The 14176-nt window shown below is 33.2% G+C and overlaps 2 protein-coding genes across 5 annotated transcripts in view; one reads left to right on the top strand and one right to left on the bottom strand.

Annotated features, from left to right (window-relative positions):
• Gtf2f2 (general transcription factor IIF subunit 2) overlaps positions 1-14176 on the bottom strand; it is a 145837-nt gene that overhangs the window by 15878 nt on the left and 115783 nt on the right. Inside the window, exon 6 of the mRNA XM_005340364.5 lies at positions 6223-6322. Coding sequence (XP_005340421.1) covers positions 6223-6322 — 100 coding nt within the window. The remainder of the gene's footprint in view (positions 1-6222; positions 6323-14176) is intronic.
• Positions 1-14176, top strand: part of Kctd4 (potassium channel tetramerization domain containing 4) — a 106491-nt gene that overhangs the window by 50473 nt on the left and 41842 nt on the right. The window contains exon 2 of one of the 4 annotated variants that reach the window (XM_078015974.1): positions 9538-9636. The exons of the other annotated variants lie outside the window; for them this stretch is intronic. The gene's annotated coding sequence lies outside the window, so the exon portion shown is untranslated. The remainder of the gene's footprint in view (positions 1-9537; positions 9637-14176) is intronic. 4 annotated transcript variants of the gene reach the window in all.

Genomic DNA, 14176 nt, shown 5'->3' with positions numbered 1-14176 from the left:
AGGTAAGAGTGTTACCACTGAGTTTTTATTTTATACTATTTTGAGGCAGGATGTCACTAAGTTGCCCAGGCTGGCCTTGAACTTCCAATCCTCCTGCCCCAGCCTCCATATCCTCGGGAATACAAGTGTGAATGGGATTAGGCCTTTGCATCCTTCATATGCAATCAGATCCTGCATGACAACTGTCTTCACTCCCTTCCCAGCTTTAGTTTATGTTGAAAGAAGATAAAGATAAATTCAGAAAAAAGAAGTGATTTCTACCCTTTGGAGGCTCTTCATTATATAAAATGATGGGTGAAGCTGGGAAGATTAATAGAAAAAAATGTTTTCAAAGAAACACGCTGGTAAAGCAAGAAGGGCTACTTCAGAGAGGTCAAGATATAATATTCTCGTTGGCAATGGTGAGAAAAACTTTTTAAGGATTTGTTATCAATTCCCAAACACAGAGTTAAGATGGCCAAAATTCAACAGCAAGAATTTAGAATAAATTAGAAAGGAACTTTAAAAATCATTACCAGGGATAAGATCAGAAGTTAGATTAAGTTGTGATTTATAATGTTAATGAGTAGAAAGAAAACCACCAAATTCTATATAGACTTTTTTTTAAAAAAATTGGTTTACATACTTCCTGCTCAAATACAGTGACTGCACTGAATGTTGGTGCTTTCCTTCTTTAAAATTAAAGGGGAAAGCAGAATAGAAATGTATGCTAATCATTCCATGTTAACCGTGTCCACCAATGGCTCAATTCCTTGAGGTAGTGTTGTCTCTTATCTACTGAACAACAATTCTTAAAAGTGTAATCTGAAAGCCCCAACACATTTATTCTTATGTTTATTTTTTTAAAAAACAAGAAATGGGCAAAGGTATAACTCAGTGGTAGAGGACATGTCTAGCATGTGCAAGGCCCTGAGTTTGATCCTAGCACTACAAAAAACCCCTATAAAACCCCAAAACATCTATTATTGTCATAGTCCTGTACTATGGGATAACTTATAAAAAAATATTGCTTTAAAGCTAAACTGGTTAAATCTTTTTGATAATATCTAAGACAGGTCCATAATCCAAATTCTCCTTTGTTGTATCAGGTAAGAAGTTCCAGTATATGTGTAATTATAAAAAGGGGTTTAAATTATTCCCATGTTGATTAAGTTAATAATACCTAATATGCTTAGGATAAAACTAAGGTCCTTGAAGTTAACTTTTCTTTTTTCTTTTTAAAATCTAAACAGTATAGAAGTGGTAATCTTAGTATTCAACTTAATCTTGGTACTGCAGGTAAGAGTAATTACACAAATAAACTGCAAATAATATGTACTAGTATACTTCAGAGAAATTTATAGTTCTGAGATAATGTTACTTCTGTTGGTTAACTATTTTTTCTTTGGGCACTTTGTTTCTGACACACAGGCACTGTAAAGAAACAACACTTGGGCTGGAAATGTGGCTCAAGTGGTAACGCGCTTGCCTGGCATGCACAGGACGCTGGGTTCGATCCTCAGCACCACATAAAAATAAAATAAAGATGTTGTGTCCACCGAAAACTAAAAAATAAATATTAAAAAAATTATCTCTCTTAAAAAAAAAGAAACAGCACTCAAAGCAGTCAAGACATCTAACTTGTTAGCAGCCAATACAAAATATTACTGACAGTTATTAAAACAAATAGTTTTAAGTCATGTGAATTTTAATTACTGATCTTCTTCTGTCTTTAATGACTATACATCACTATGTAGCCAATATTGTAGAAATAAACTTAAATTCAGGAAGTACTTTAAACTTTTATCTCCAGTTATACATTTTTATAATTAAAAAATCTATCATACACAACAAATGTTACTTTTGCAACAGAAAACAAATTATTCAATACTAAAATTCAAGGAAATGTTGAAAATCCATTGTGGATGTGGTAAAGAGATGTTCAACTGTCATTACTGAAACCGTAATCACTGACTAAAATTATAAATGCCACCCACTACCAATTAAAATATTATAACTCAGATGTCTGTAAATTTTGAGACTGTTGTTTGCAGAAATACTTTGATTGCTATGTCAAGGCAGTCTCTGTGAAGGTTTTTATTTTAACTGCGAAAGTGAGCATGACAGCCTCAACTATCATGGTTTTGCATTTTAAGTCCTTAAGAAAGATCATTTTCCCCTTCCCCTTTACAAATGCTTCTATTTCTGCTTAGTGTACCATCATTTCTTTGGAGGAAATGATTTCTTTAGAATCCACAGTCCTTGGTGTACAAATTCAAATGGATAAGATATACTATGTACTATATTAGGCAAACACTGCTGAAAAGCCTTTATGATATATTCTTGCAGGCATCCATTTTAATCAGCAAAATTAAACAAAAAAAACCAAACTAAATAATCTTACTTCTGAAGACTAAAACAGTTAGTTGCCACACTAAAGAAACAATGTTTCTTTTTATGCATAAGGACAAATTTTATTTCTAGTTCCTGAGGGTTAACCTCAAGGTTCTATATAACAATTCTATTACTTGAATTAATCACTTTTCTAGTTAAGTGTTTCTGGTTCTCTCTCACTTTCTTAAGAAGGGCTAGAGAACACACTGTTTGTCAAACTCAGGAGCAGGGGATAGAGGTGATAACAAAGACAAGAAGATATTAATTCTTTTTAAAAATCCTGGGTTTGGAAGAAAGAAACTTTCTGATCTCCTCCCTCATATCATTATTGAATCCCACCCCTTCCTCAACAGGAGATGGCAGACAGAACTGTAAAAAGTTTCTATCTCTTTGGATTAGTGGTTGTAAACTAGAATAACCTAGGGAACTTTAAACACCTTGAGATAGTTGGCTCCCACATTGGATCAAATGATCAAACTCTGGAGGCATTTTCTTTTATAAAGCTGCCTGGCTGATTCTACTATCCAGCCCATGTTGAGAAGCATTATCAAAGAATACTACGAAATTTACACGTGCCAGATGACAACATATAAAACCAGAACACACACAACAATTGTGATTGAGAGATGGAGGGAGTTGAAAGGAATCTTGTAAATTAGCTTCCTTCTTTTTCTTCCTTCCTCCCCCCCTCCCCCCCTTTTTTTTGGCGTGGCACTAAGGATTGAACCCAGAGGTGCTCTACCATTGAGCTACATCCCTAGCCTGAATACTCATGCTTAGTTTTTAAAAATATTGCCAACTATGAAAGCTTTGTAACAGCATCAAGCTTTAGCTTTAGGCCATGGTGGCTGTGGTGGCAGGGTCCTTCAGGCTACATTTCCAAGATTCCCTTGCTGGCTGGTGTTTGTCAGTGGGAGAATGAAACCAGGAGGAAGGGCAATTCTCTCTGTAACCAGGCTTCTTCTCCCGTTTCCAATTCTTCCACTTTGTATTCATAAACTATTTGTATCCAATTCCCTACACCGAATCCCTTTCTGCTACAAATATCTTGAGCTGTTTCTGTTTCCAAGAGAGACACACTGAGTCATTATTAAAGACAGGGAATGACGAGTCATATTTAAAATGGTATTGATAATTTCCATTTTAGAACAGCCAATCTCGTTCTAAAGAGGATCTGATTCCTCTAAGGATCTGATTCCTTTACCTTTCTTGCTACTTTATAGAGTGACTGACAGAGATCATTTTGAAGTAAGAGAAGTATCAGTTTTTCTACTTTTTTATTCACATGTATTTGCTTTATTGGCATTATCTACAGTTTCTTTGTGGAAAATTTTTAAAGACATCTGCTCATTTTTGAGACTGAGTTTAATTAACAAAAGGTATTATAACCTATATATCTCAGAATTTAGTACCAAATATAAAAAGCTGAAAACAAATAAAAATGTGTGGGCACCATAGTTAATTCCTCTGTGCTGTACTATCTCTACTCTTTTGCTAAAAACAACTGATTTTAGGAAGTGCATAAGGGTTTGCATAAAGCCAATTCCTGTGGTAAGTATTTTTAAAACTTTTCCCTTTATAAGATGAAAAACAAGATAAATGTAAGTTCTAATGTTTTCCCCTTACCCATTAGGTTCTCTTGTAAACCTCTTTAAAAAGAGGAAAATTAGGATAAAATCACTCTAGTTCCTACGATCCCAAACTAATGACGTCAGATATTTCACCAATCTCCAATTCTGGATATTTGTTTCCAGTCTTTTTCTATCTTAAACAACATAGAGAAACATTACTGCACATACATTTTTTTGACATTTGTTTTACTATTATAAATTCCTATATTCAAGATTGCCAGTCAAAGGACAAATCCTTTTAAATAGTACTTTTGATACAAATTACTAAAATTCCCTCCAGAAAGGTTACATCTCTTCACAGCCTATGGAAAGTGCTATTTATCTTATCTTCCCTGTGACAAAGAGTAGAAATTGTATATAGAAGCCTGGCTCATAAGAGAAGAAGAGAGGAGTCAAAGGTTATAGGAGAAGAACACCATTGAAGAAGAAAGGCAAAGACAAATAAGACCTATATTATTTTAGTTTTCTATTTCCATTAACTCCAGGAAGTCATGTGTACAATTATGTACAGCACAGCAACATTTCAGTCAAGAAAATACCACGTATATGACAGTATTATACAGCCAAGGGATGCAAGCTATCCCATGGAGGTCTGTGTAGTGCCCTTTATATGTCTGTACAATGATCAAACTGCCTACCAACACATTTCTCAAAACATATCCCAATCAGACATTACATAACTGTGCACCCAACTAAGAGGAGAAAAGGCAAAAGAGGACAAGAAGCAGACTCTTATCTACACCCAACAGAAAAATACCTCCCTTGTATTATCTGACACTATTGTCTTCTTTAGTTTTGCCTTGTTTAATCCAATCAGTGCAACAATTTTTTTTTTTTTCAAACATCTGAATGTCTCCAGAAGGAATAGGTGTACACAGTTCTTACACTCCCCAGCATTTGCCTTCGTAAGCCTCAGTCTTCTGCTCAGTTACATGCCTGTTTAGCCCTGGAAGCTTTTGCTATGTTTCATGCAAATTAACCACTAGAAACTTAAATACCATAAAGTATTATTTTGGCAGACACTGTTCTGTGGTACTTAATAAGTCTGGACACTTAAGGTCAGTTTTAAAAGAGGTTTTCATTCTTTCTATGCTCAGTATCAAAAGGAATCTTAAGCAACAAAGTAGGATACAAGAGTTCAACTGTTAACTGCTACTTGATTTGAGCTTCATTGAATCATTATATTTCTTGGGCTGGGGTTGTGGCTCAGAGGTAGAGCACTTGTCTAGCACATGTGAGGCACTGGGTTGGATCCCTAGCACCACACAAAAAATAAATAAAGCAAAGGCATTGTGTTCATCTACAACTAAAAATATATATATTTTTAAAAAACATTACATTTCTTCTTGCATTACAGTTACTTCAAACCTCCAAACCTTAGCCATTTTAGCATTGTTAATCCTGTGGCAATAATCATGGTGGTTAAGAGTTTGATTCTTAAGCCACACTATCTGGGTTGAACATCTGGAATGGTAAACGGCTGTGTGATCTTAAGTAAGCTAACCTCCTTGAGTCTCAGGACCTCAACTATAAACTAATAATAATAGTGGTAGTTACTTCATGGGGTAGGTATGAAGATTATGTGTCACTAGTTAAAAAGCACTCAGAAGTGTAAACACCACATAATATGCCAGTATACATAATATATAAGTATTATTATATATATTATATATTATATATAAGTATGTATAAAATATACTTTAATAAAAAAGGTTGAAAACATATAAGCAGTCTTCCCTTTGCACAGCAGTAAGAGATAGTAAAAATACCTGTGAGCAAAGTAATCTTAATTATCATTGAGAAAAATTACTGTTGTTCCAGGACATTTAAAAATTTCTGAATGATATTTAATTTTTTAAAAAACATTGATAGATAATAAATGTACACATCTATGTATGACCTTTAATTTTTTTGTCAATATATTAAGATCTCATATGAACAAATATAAAGGTATAGAAAAGTGGGGAGGGGCAAAAAATAAAGAATATCAAGAATACTTTGAACAATGGTTGTCTTCTTAAGGTGTGGCTTATGATGTAGAGCAAGCTGTTTTCTATGCTTAGCAAATTGTCATATTCCTTACTATATCTGGATTAGGTATTCAAGCACCTGAGGGTAAGGCTTATGACTGATGAGTACTTTCAAAACCTAAGAATCTATAATACAGAAAAGAATAAAGATATAACATCGAATAAAGGGAAACATGCAGAAAACTTACATTATATTGATGATTAGCAACAGGCTTGTAATTTGTTGTTACAACTTTCTCTAGTTGTTGTGATAGCCTTACAGGTTTGGAAGATTCTTCTATTTGCAATCTGAAAAACAGAAGGCATTATATACACTTATTTGTTTAGCAGAATGAAACCTGAAGACTTATTTCTGTAATTCTTATTCAATAAATACCAATTAATGTATAAACCTCAGATTATTATACTACCCTTACTAGAACATTCAAAAACCACAGTGAAAATATATGACTATTGTGTTCCTTCATTAGTCTATAATTTACTTCTAATCCTATATTGTATAGGCAAATCTTAACTACTAAAAACCAGAAACCAACCACCTGAAAATTTCTGAAAACCAACCAATTAACCAACCAACCCTACAAATAAAATTAAACTATATAAACTAAAATTAATCAAGTTGCTAATTCAAAATTTCCATTTATCTAATTAGAAATAAAGGCTAACAAAATGGAATAAATCAGCACCTAAGGTCTAGTATCTAGTATAATCAGCACCAAAGGTCTCATTGGCTAGTACAGATACAGAACATTTCGGTGATTACAGACTTCTAAAAGATAGGAATGGTCTAAAATTACTACAGGACTCCATCCAAATTAAAATATAATTTGAAATATTGCCTTTGAGAAAACAGCCATAAAATACATGACACCATGTATAGCATATTACAAAACATAATACCTGAACATACATCTTCAAGTAACAGACTTAGGATATTTTGTTTGTATTAAATGTGGAAAGACACATTCAAACATTTATTTCTTACTTTAAAAGTTAAGAGAAATTCATTTGCTAATCCAAAAAACTGGTTTAAGAGGAGAAAAGTGCAGCTTAAAAAAAAAAAAGGTGGGGCCAGCGTTGTGGCTCAGTGGTAGAACACTTGCCTAGCATGCAGGAGGCACTGGGTTTGATCCCCAGCACCACATAAAAATAAACAAATAAAATAAAGGTATTGTGTCCATCTACAACTAAAAAAATTAAAAAAAAGTTTTCACTGTATCTTTGGATTTCTCATCAGTAGGGTATCAGAATATAAATATGTAGTATATTTAAGAAAATGCTCATATGTGGCTAATTTGTAAGTAAAGTGCAAGAATGAAATAAAAGTATTTTTGGACAAAACCCTTAAGACATTTACAGATCATCCTTAAAAGAATTATTGAAAGGTTTACTTTCCGGTGAAGGAAAATAAATCCAAAAGGAAGGAGTGGGATGCAATGGTCACAGCAAAGAAATTGAAAAACGTTGTTAGAAAATTGCCTACTTAATAAAAACAAAAAGAAAGTATCTTTAAAAAAAAAAGGTGAAATTAACATGAAAGATGAAAAGGAAGAGTTCAGTATTAGTGCATTTTAAGATTTCTGTATATTTTCTAATCTTTCTGCAATAAGCATCTATTACTTTTATAATAAAAAAGGAAGTATACCTAATAAATACAAAATACCATTATTTCTTGGATGGTTAATTTGAAAGCCATAAAATGTTGGTCATTCAAAAATAATACATGCTCAAAATTGTATATTATATAAAATTTGACTCAGACTTTAAATTCTTGGTTCAACAGAATAAGTACTAAAGCTAATTTTCATTCAAAATTCAAAAAGACACCTCGAAGTACAAAAAGTACCTATTTAAAAATGTTCTTACTAAATACAGATGAAGATAAATCATCTTAGATGAAGATAATTCCCTATTCTGTTTATTTTTAGGTATATAACAGCAAAATACTGAGATACTCAATGTCTACCAACTATTTTTTATATATGAAATCTACATTATTAGGTATTAGGTATACTTTACCATGAGCCCCAAATTCAGTATACTTATTTCTATATGGAAATGTAAATATTTAAATTCATTCATTTATTAATCCATACTTAAGCTTTAAATACATAAAATGATTATTTTATAAAATGTTAAAAAATACTCTGGAAATATCTTCAGAAATTTACCGGGTATGCAATCATAAATAGTTAAGTACTATATTACTTTTGCCTTTCGTATGTCACACATAAAGAATTTTTTTGTAGTCACTGCTTCCTGACTCAGGTCCATGTGGCATACTTTCCTTTATAGAAAAATTCTTCAGCAATTCTAAAAGTCAGTTTCACCATCCAGACTAGCATGATATATGTAACCTCAAAATATTTAATCTTTTAAATAAAGAAAAACAATGATCATTGCTTTAAAATAAAGAGCTAATATAAAAATTCAACCTTTGTATTGTACTTCAAAAAAGTCAACTTCAAGGGTTTTGTTTTAATAAGAAGAGGGCATCTTATGATTACAAGCTCAAAAGGTTAGGAACTGAAAATACAGCCTATTTTTCAAGAACCAAATCTTAAAATACCTTAATTAACATTGACTGGTTTAAAATAATTTAGCAGGTTCTTTAATTAACACTAAATAATTCATTTAATTTTATCTCATGAAGTGTCAGAACAATTTGCAACTCCATTTCATCACTGAACAATATACTAAATTAAACATTACTGACCTCAACAGGCTTTCAAAGTCAAAAGAAGGTTTACCTGGGTTTATCAGAATAATATGATTTGGAACTATTTGGTTTGCAAATCAGAATATCCAAACCACATACAGAGGTGCTGGGCTGAACTGCAAGCAAGTTAAGAGTCCTGACTATTTTTTAAAATGGGCTTTGACTTTTGCAGAAAATTTTAAAATATGATGTTATTTTCAAGAAACAGTAATAGAAAAGCAATATTCTGTGGTCACTTTGTTTTACAAATCTAAAAGTTTTTGGTGCTGATTCTTAGCATCATTATGAATATGAATATACATATTCATAGAAGGTTAGGATTTAACTGTATCTTTTTACATTTTCCATAGTTGGAGACAAAATGCTTGGAAATATACATTTATGAGATAATTGTTGTGACATCATAAATCATACTTATTTTGTCAAAGCATAATATTTTTAAGTATTAAAAATTAAATAGGTTTGAATATGGATGCATTCTAAATACAACTCCATTTCTTTAAAAAAAAAACTTAATTTAAATTTTAGGTAGCTGAGAATTATATTCTTGGAAGCTCAAGTTGGTGAAGTTTGCAAATAGTCCCTAAATTAGTTGCCTGAGTTGTAACAGCAAATACACTAAACACTTGAGAGAAAATTACAGATATCTATCGTATACCATAGATTATATTCAGGAAGCTTAACTTTATTTATTTTAGGAAGCTTAAGTTTAATCAGAGAATATTAAAGTAAAAAAGTGACCAGACCTGTGTTTTTAAAATACTCCTCTGACTACTGTTTGCAGGATGGTGTGAAGTAAACATGGAGCCCAGAAACTAGAAGAGCTACTGTCCTAATACAGAGGAAAAATAATACTCATTTGGATGAGGGTGATGCTAAAGAGGTAAAAGTCAAGTTTAGCAAATTAAGAAAATATTTTGAAGAGAGATTCAATAGAAATTGTTCAACTGAACTGGGGTACAAAAGAGGAAGAAAGGCAATAAGAATAATTGGGCTTAGATTTCTTGCTTGAGCAACTATAACCCAAGAAGAGGGGTCAGACTGTGTTACTATAAAACTGATAGAATTCACTTTACTACAAAAATCTGTATTTGAGATGCTCCATTTACTCCGCTCCTACAATTGAAAATAAGATAAATGCTAACACCTTCTATCTTAAATTCTTTTTAAAATATTTTTTATTTGTTTTAATTAGTGACAGTAGAATGCACTTTGATACATTATATATAATGGAGTATAATTTCTCATTCTTCTGGTTGTACATGATGTAGAATCACACAGGTTGTATAATTATATATGTAAATAAGGTAATAATGTCTGATTCATTCTACTATCTTTCTTACCCCCATATCCCCCTCCCCTCCCTTCATTCCTCTCTACTTAATCTAAGGTAACTCTTTTCTTCCCTAGTCACCCCCCAACCCTGACCCCACCACATTGCGAATTAGCATCCACATATCAGAGAAAACATTCGGCTTTTGTCTTATGGGGGATTGGCTTATTTCACTTAGCATGATATTCTCCATCTCCATACACTTACTGGCAAATGCCATAATTTCATTCTTCTTTAAGGTTGAGTAATATTCCATTGTGTGAATGTGTGTTTGTGTGCACCACATTTTTTAATCCATTTATCTGTTAAGGGACACCTAGGTTGATTCCACAGTTTAGCTATTATGAATTGAGCTGCTATAAACACTGATGTGGCTGAATCATTGTAATATACTGATTTTAATATTTCTTAATCAGCAAGTTTTATACAAACATATGAGGTACTCTCTATGCCTCACACTTAAGATTAACATAGATTCAAACACCTAATGTTGAATGGCACCAAGAGCAACTCATTTCTCTGGACAAGAAATAATGACAAGAGAAGTTGTGCTCTACTTGTGTACAATTTTATGTCAAAATGCAGTCTACTGTAAGATATATTAATTAATTAAAAAAAGAAAAGAAATAATGACTAACAATTACTATTACTGTATAACTTGGGCCACATAAAATTATTTGGCTTTTTTACTATTTAAGGGAATAGTCAAAATCAACTTCACTGAATTCTGAGTTTAATATTATTATTTAAAGAGTCATTAAAGTTGGATACAGTGGCACATGTCTGTTATCTAAGAAACTCAGGAGGCTGAGGCAGGAGGATGACAAATTCAAGGACAGTCTTAAAAAGATCTTGTCTCAATTTTTTTTTTTATTTTTTATTTTAAAGGACTGAGATGTAGCTCAGTGGTAAAGAGACTCTGAGTTCAATCCCCAGTATCACGGGGGTGGGAAACTAAATAAAAATAGAGAGCATTATCTCCTATTTCTTCCCACCAAAGAGAAAGTTTACAAGGTCATGTAACCCAAGAGCTAAAACACCAACAAACTGATAGCACATGAAAACAGACATTTAAAAAGCACTATATTGAGGCTGAGGTTGTGGCTCAGAGGTAGAGCTCTCACCTAGCACGTGTGAGGCCCTGGGTTCCATCCTCAGCACCATATAAAAATTAAATAAAGATATTGAGTCCAAAAAATTAAACAATAAGAAAACAAATAACCCAATCAACAAATGGGTCAAGGATCTGAACAGACACTTCTCAGAGAAGGATATATAATCAATCAACAAATACATGAAAAAATGCTCACCATCTCTAGCAATTAGAGAAATGCAAATTAAAACCACTCTAAGATACCATCTCACTCCAATAAGAATGGCAGCCATTATGAAATCAAACAACAAGTGCTGGTGAGGATATGGGGAAAAGGGTACACTTGTACATTGCTGGTGGGACTGCAAATTGGTGCAGCCAATTTGGAAAACAGTATGAAGATTCCTTGAAAAGCTGGGAATGGAACCACCATTCGACCCAGCTGTTCCCCTTCCTGGACTATTCCCCAAAGACCTAAAGAGAGCATACTATAAGGATACAGCTACATCAATGTTCATAGCAGCACAATTCACAATAGCTAGAATGTGGAACCAACCTAGATGCCCATCAATAGATGAATGGATAAAAAAAATGTGGCATTTGTACACAATGGAATATTACTCACCACTAAAAAATAACAAAATCATGGCATTTGCAGGGAAATGGATGGCATTAGAGCAGATTATGCTAAGTCAGCCAATCCCTAAAAAACAAATGCCAAATGTCTTCTTTGATATAAGGAGGGCGACTCAAAACAGAGCAGGGAGGAAGAGCATGAGAAGAAAATCACTATTAAGCAGAGACGAGAGGTGGGAGGGAATGGGAGAGAGAAGGGGAATTACATGGAAGATGGAAGGAGACCCTCATTGTTATACAAAATTACATATAAGAAGATGTGAGGGGAAAGGGGAAAAAAAAGAGCGAGAGAAATGAATTACAGTAGGTGGGGTAGAGAGAGATGATGGGAGGGGAGGGGAGAGGAGGGGGGAATAGGAAGGGGAGCAGAATATAACAGACACTAGTATGTCAGTATATATAAAGGTGGATGTATAACCAATGTGATCCTGCAATCAGTACCTGTGGTAAAAATAAGAATTCATATCCCACTTGAATCAAATGTATGACATATGATATGTCAAGATCACTGTAATGTTTTGAGCAACCAATAAAAAAAAGAAAAAAAAGATATTGAGTCCAACTACAACTAAAAAAAAAATTAAAAAAAAAAACAAAATAAAAACAAAAAGCACTATGTTCTGGAAACTGTGTTAAGAGCCTTCCCTTTATCGCCCCAATCTTACTTTCTTCTTGTGATAAAGCCAACAATAGAACTGAAATTAAGATTTTCATTCTATATGGTCCCATATAACAGAATTCAGACCATACAACAGAATACAGCTCATTATTATCCAAAGTACATATATGAAGACACGAATTGGTGTGAATACACTTTGTATACACCCAGAGATATGAAAAATGTGCTCTATATGGGTTATAAGAATTGTAATGCATTCCGCTGACTCATATATATATATATATATATATATATATATATATATATATATATATGAGAATACAGCCTCTAATTAAAATCCCATGGAACTTAGTTCAAAATAAATAATTTCTTCTTGATAGTCATCAGCCTGCCAATAACTGATCTAAACCCCCTCTCTCTCTCTCTCTCTCTCTCTCTCTCTCTCTCTCTCTCTCTCTCTCTCACATACACACGCACACACACAAAGCAAGAGTAGATTTTCCCTTATAACAGCCCTACCCCCCCGACACTCATCACACAAAAAATGCCTATTAAGTCAATATCACTAGTTATTGGGATATAATCATGGTCCATAATCACCCTTACCAAAATCATTTAAAGATATTCTTCATTATTATACTTTATCAAGAGTTATACTAAACTGGAAATTCAATTTTTAAATTGTTTGGCATTATTGAAAAATGAGAGCAGCATATACATCCCTCAAATATTTCAGAAGATGAACATTGTTAAAACTTGACAAAATGGAAAAATGTCAAATTATGGCTCTAAGCTGTTGGCAGATCCGGGAAGTAAAGGCTACAAATTTTAGCTAATACTTATTGGCAAATATATCACAGCAACTCAATAAATATTTGTTGAGCAAATAAATAACACCTTAACTGGACAACTAAATCAAAAAGGAAAAGGTCAAATATCATATTAACAAATGCCATAATAATGTCTGATTTTATACACATAGACTACTTTCATGCCTAAGCAGAAAACCTTATGAAATACTGCCTTGCTAATCTGGTTATCAGCAACAGAATTAAACAACTTCAAACAACACCGAATAACAAATGTTTCCACTAGCAATGGCAAATGTGGGAGTTATTTCATAATGTAATTATCATTTTAGCGTTCATCTATCATTTATGCTGTAGCTACATTTGATTGCAATATTTATGTTATTCTTAAAATGACAGGTTTTACAAAAGAGTGTGTATTTTCTTAAATTTAGATTTCATTTTTGAAAGGGAGAGAATGAAGCAATGAATGGAGGTACACAGTGCCTCCCAAGAGAGAGAAAGAGGCTGACATTTGCAGGGTGAAAGAAAAACGTCTAACAGCAGATAGAATCAGAAAAAACAGTGGAGCACTGGGACTGCCTGCGAGCAAGCACCCACACACTCTATCCTGTCAGGAAACAAAAAAGAAGTTCTGGAAGAAGGTACTGCTTGGGAATAGGTAGACAGAAGGCTGAGGTAATAAAATAACCAGGTGAAGGCTGAGCTGATTTACTATTATGAAAAAATTCTAAAGCAGCCTAGTTTTAAGACAGCATATCTTAGAAAGTTCCAAAACTGGGGAGTGGAACAAAGACAGTTTCTTAGAGGAACTGCAATAGTAAGTATATGTCAAAACTATTAGAATGTGGATCTGGGTGGCAATGGAGAATTTTGGGGGTTGTGGTTGATAAGGAATTAAATTACATATCCTTATCTGAAAGGCCTACTGGA

Source organism: Ictidomys tridecemlineatus, chromosome 6, assembly GCF_052094955.1.
Source record: "Ictidomys tridecemlineatus isolate mIctTri1 chromosome 6, mIctTri1.hap1, whole genome shotgun sequence".
In the NCBI taxonomy this organism is placed as follows: Eukaryota; Metazoa; Chordata; class Mammalia; order Rodentia; family Sciuridae; genus Ictidomys; species Ictidomys tridecemlineatus.
This window is presented reverse-complemented; position numbering and strand designations above follow the sequence as displayed.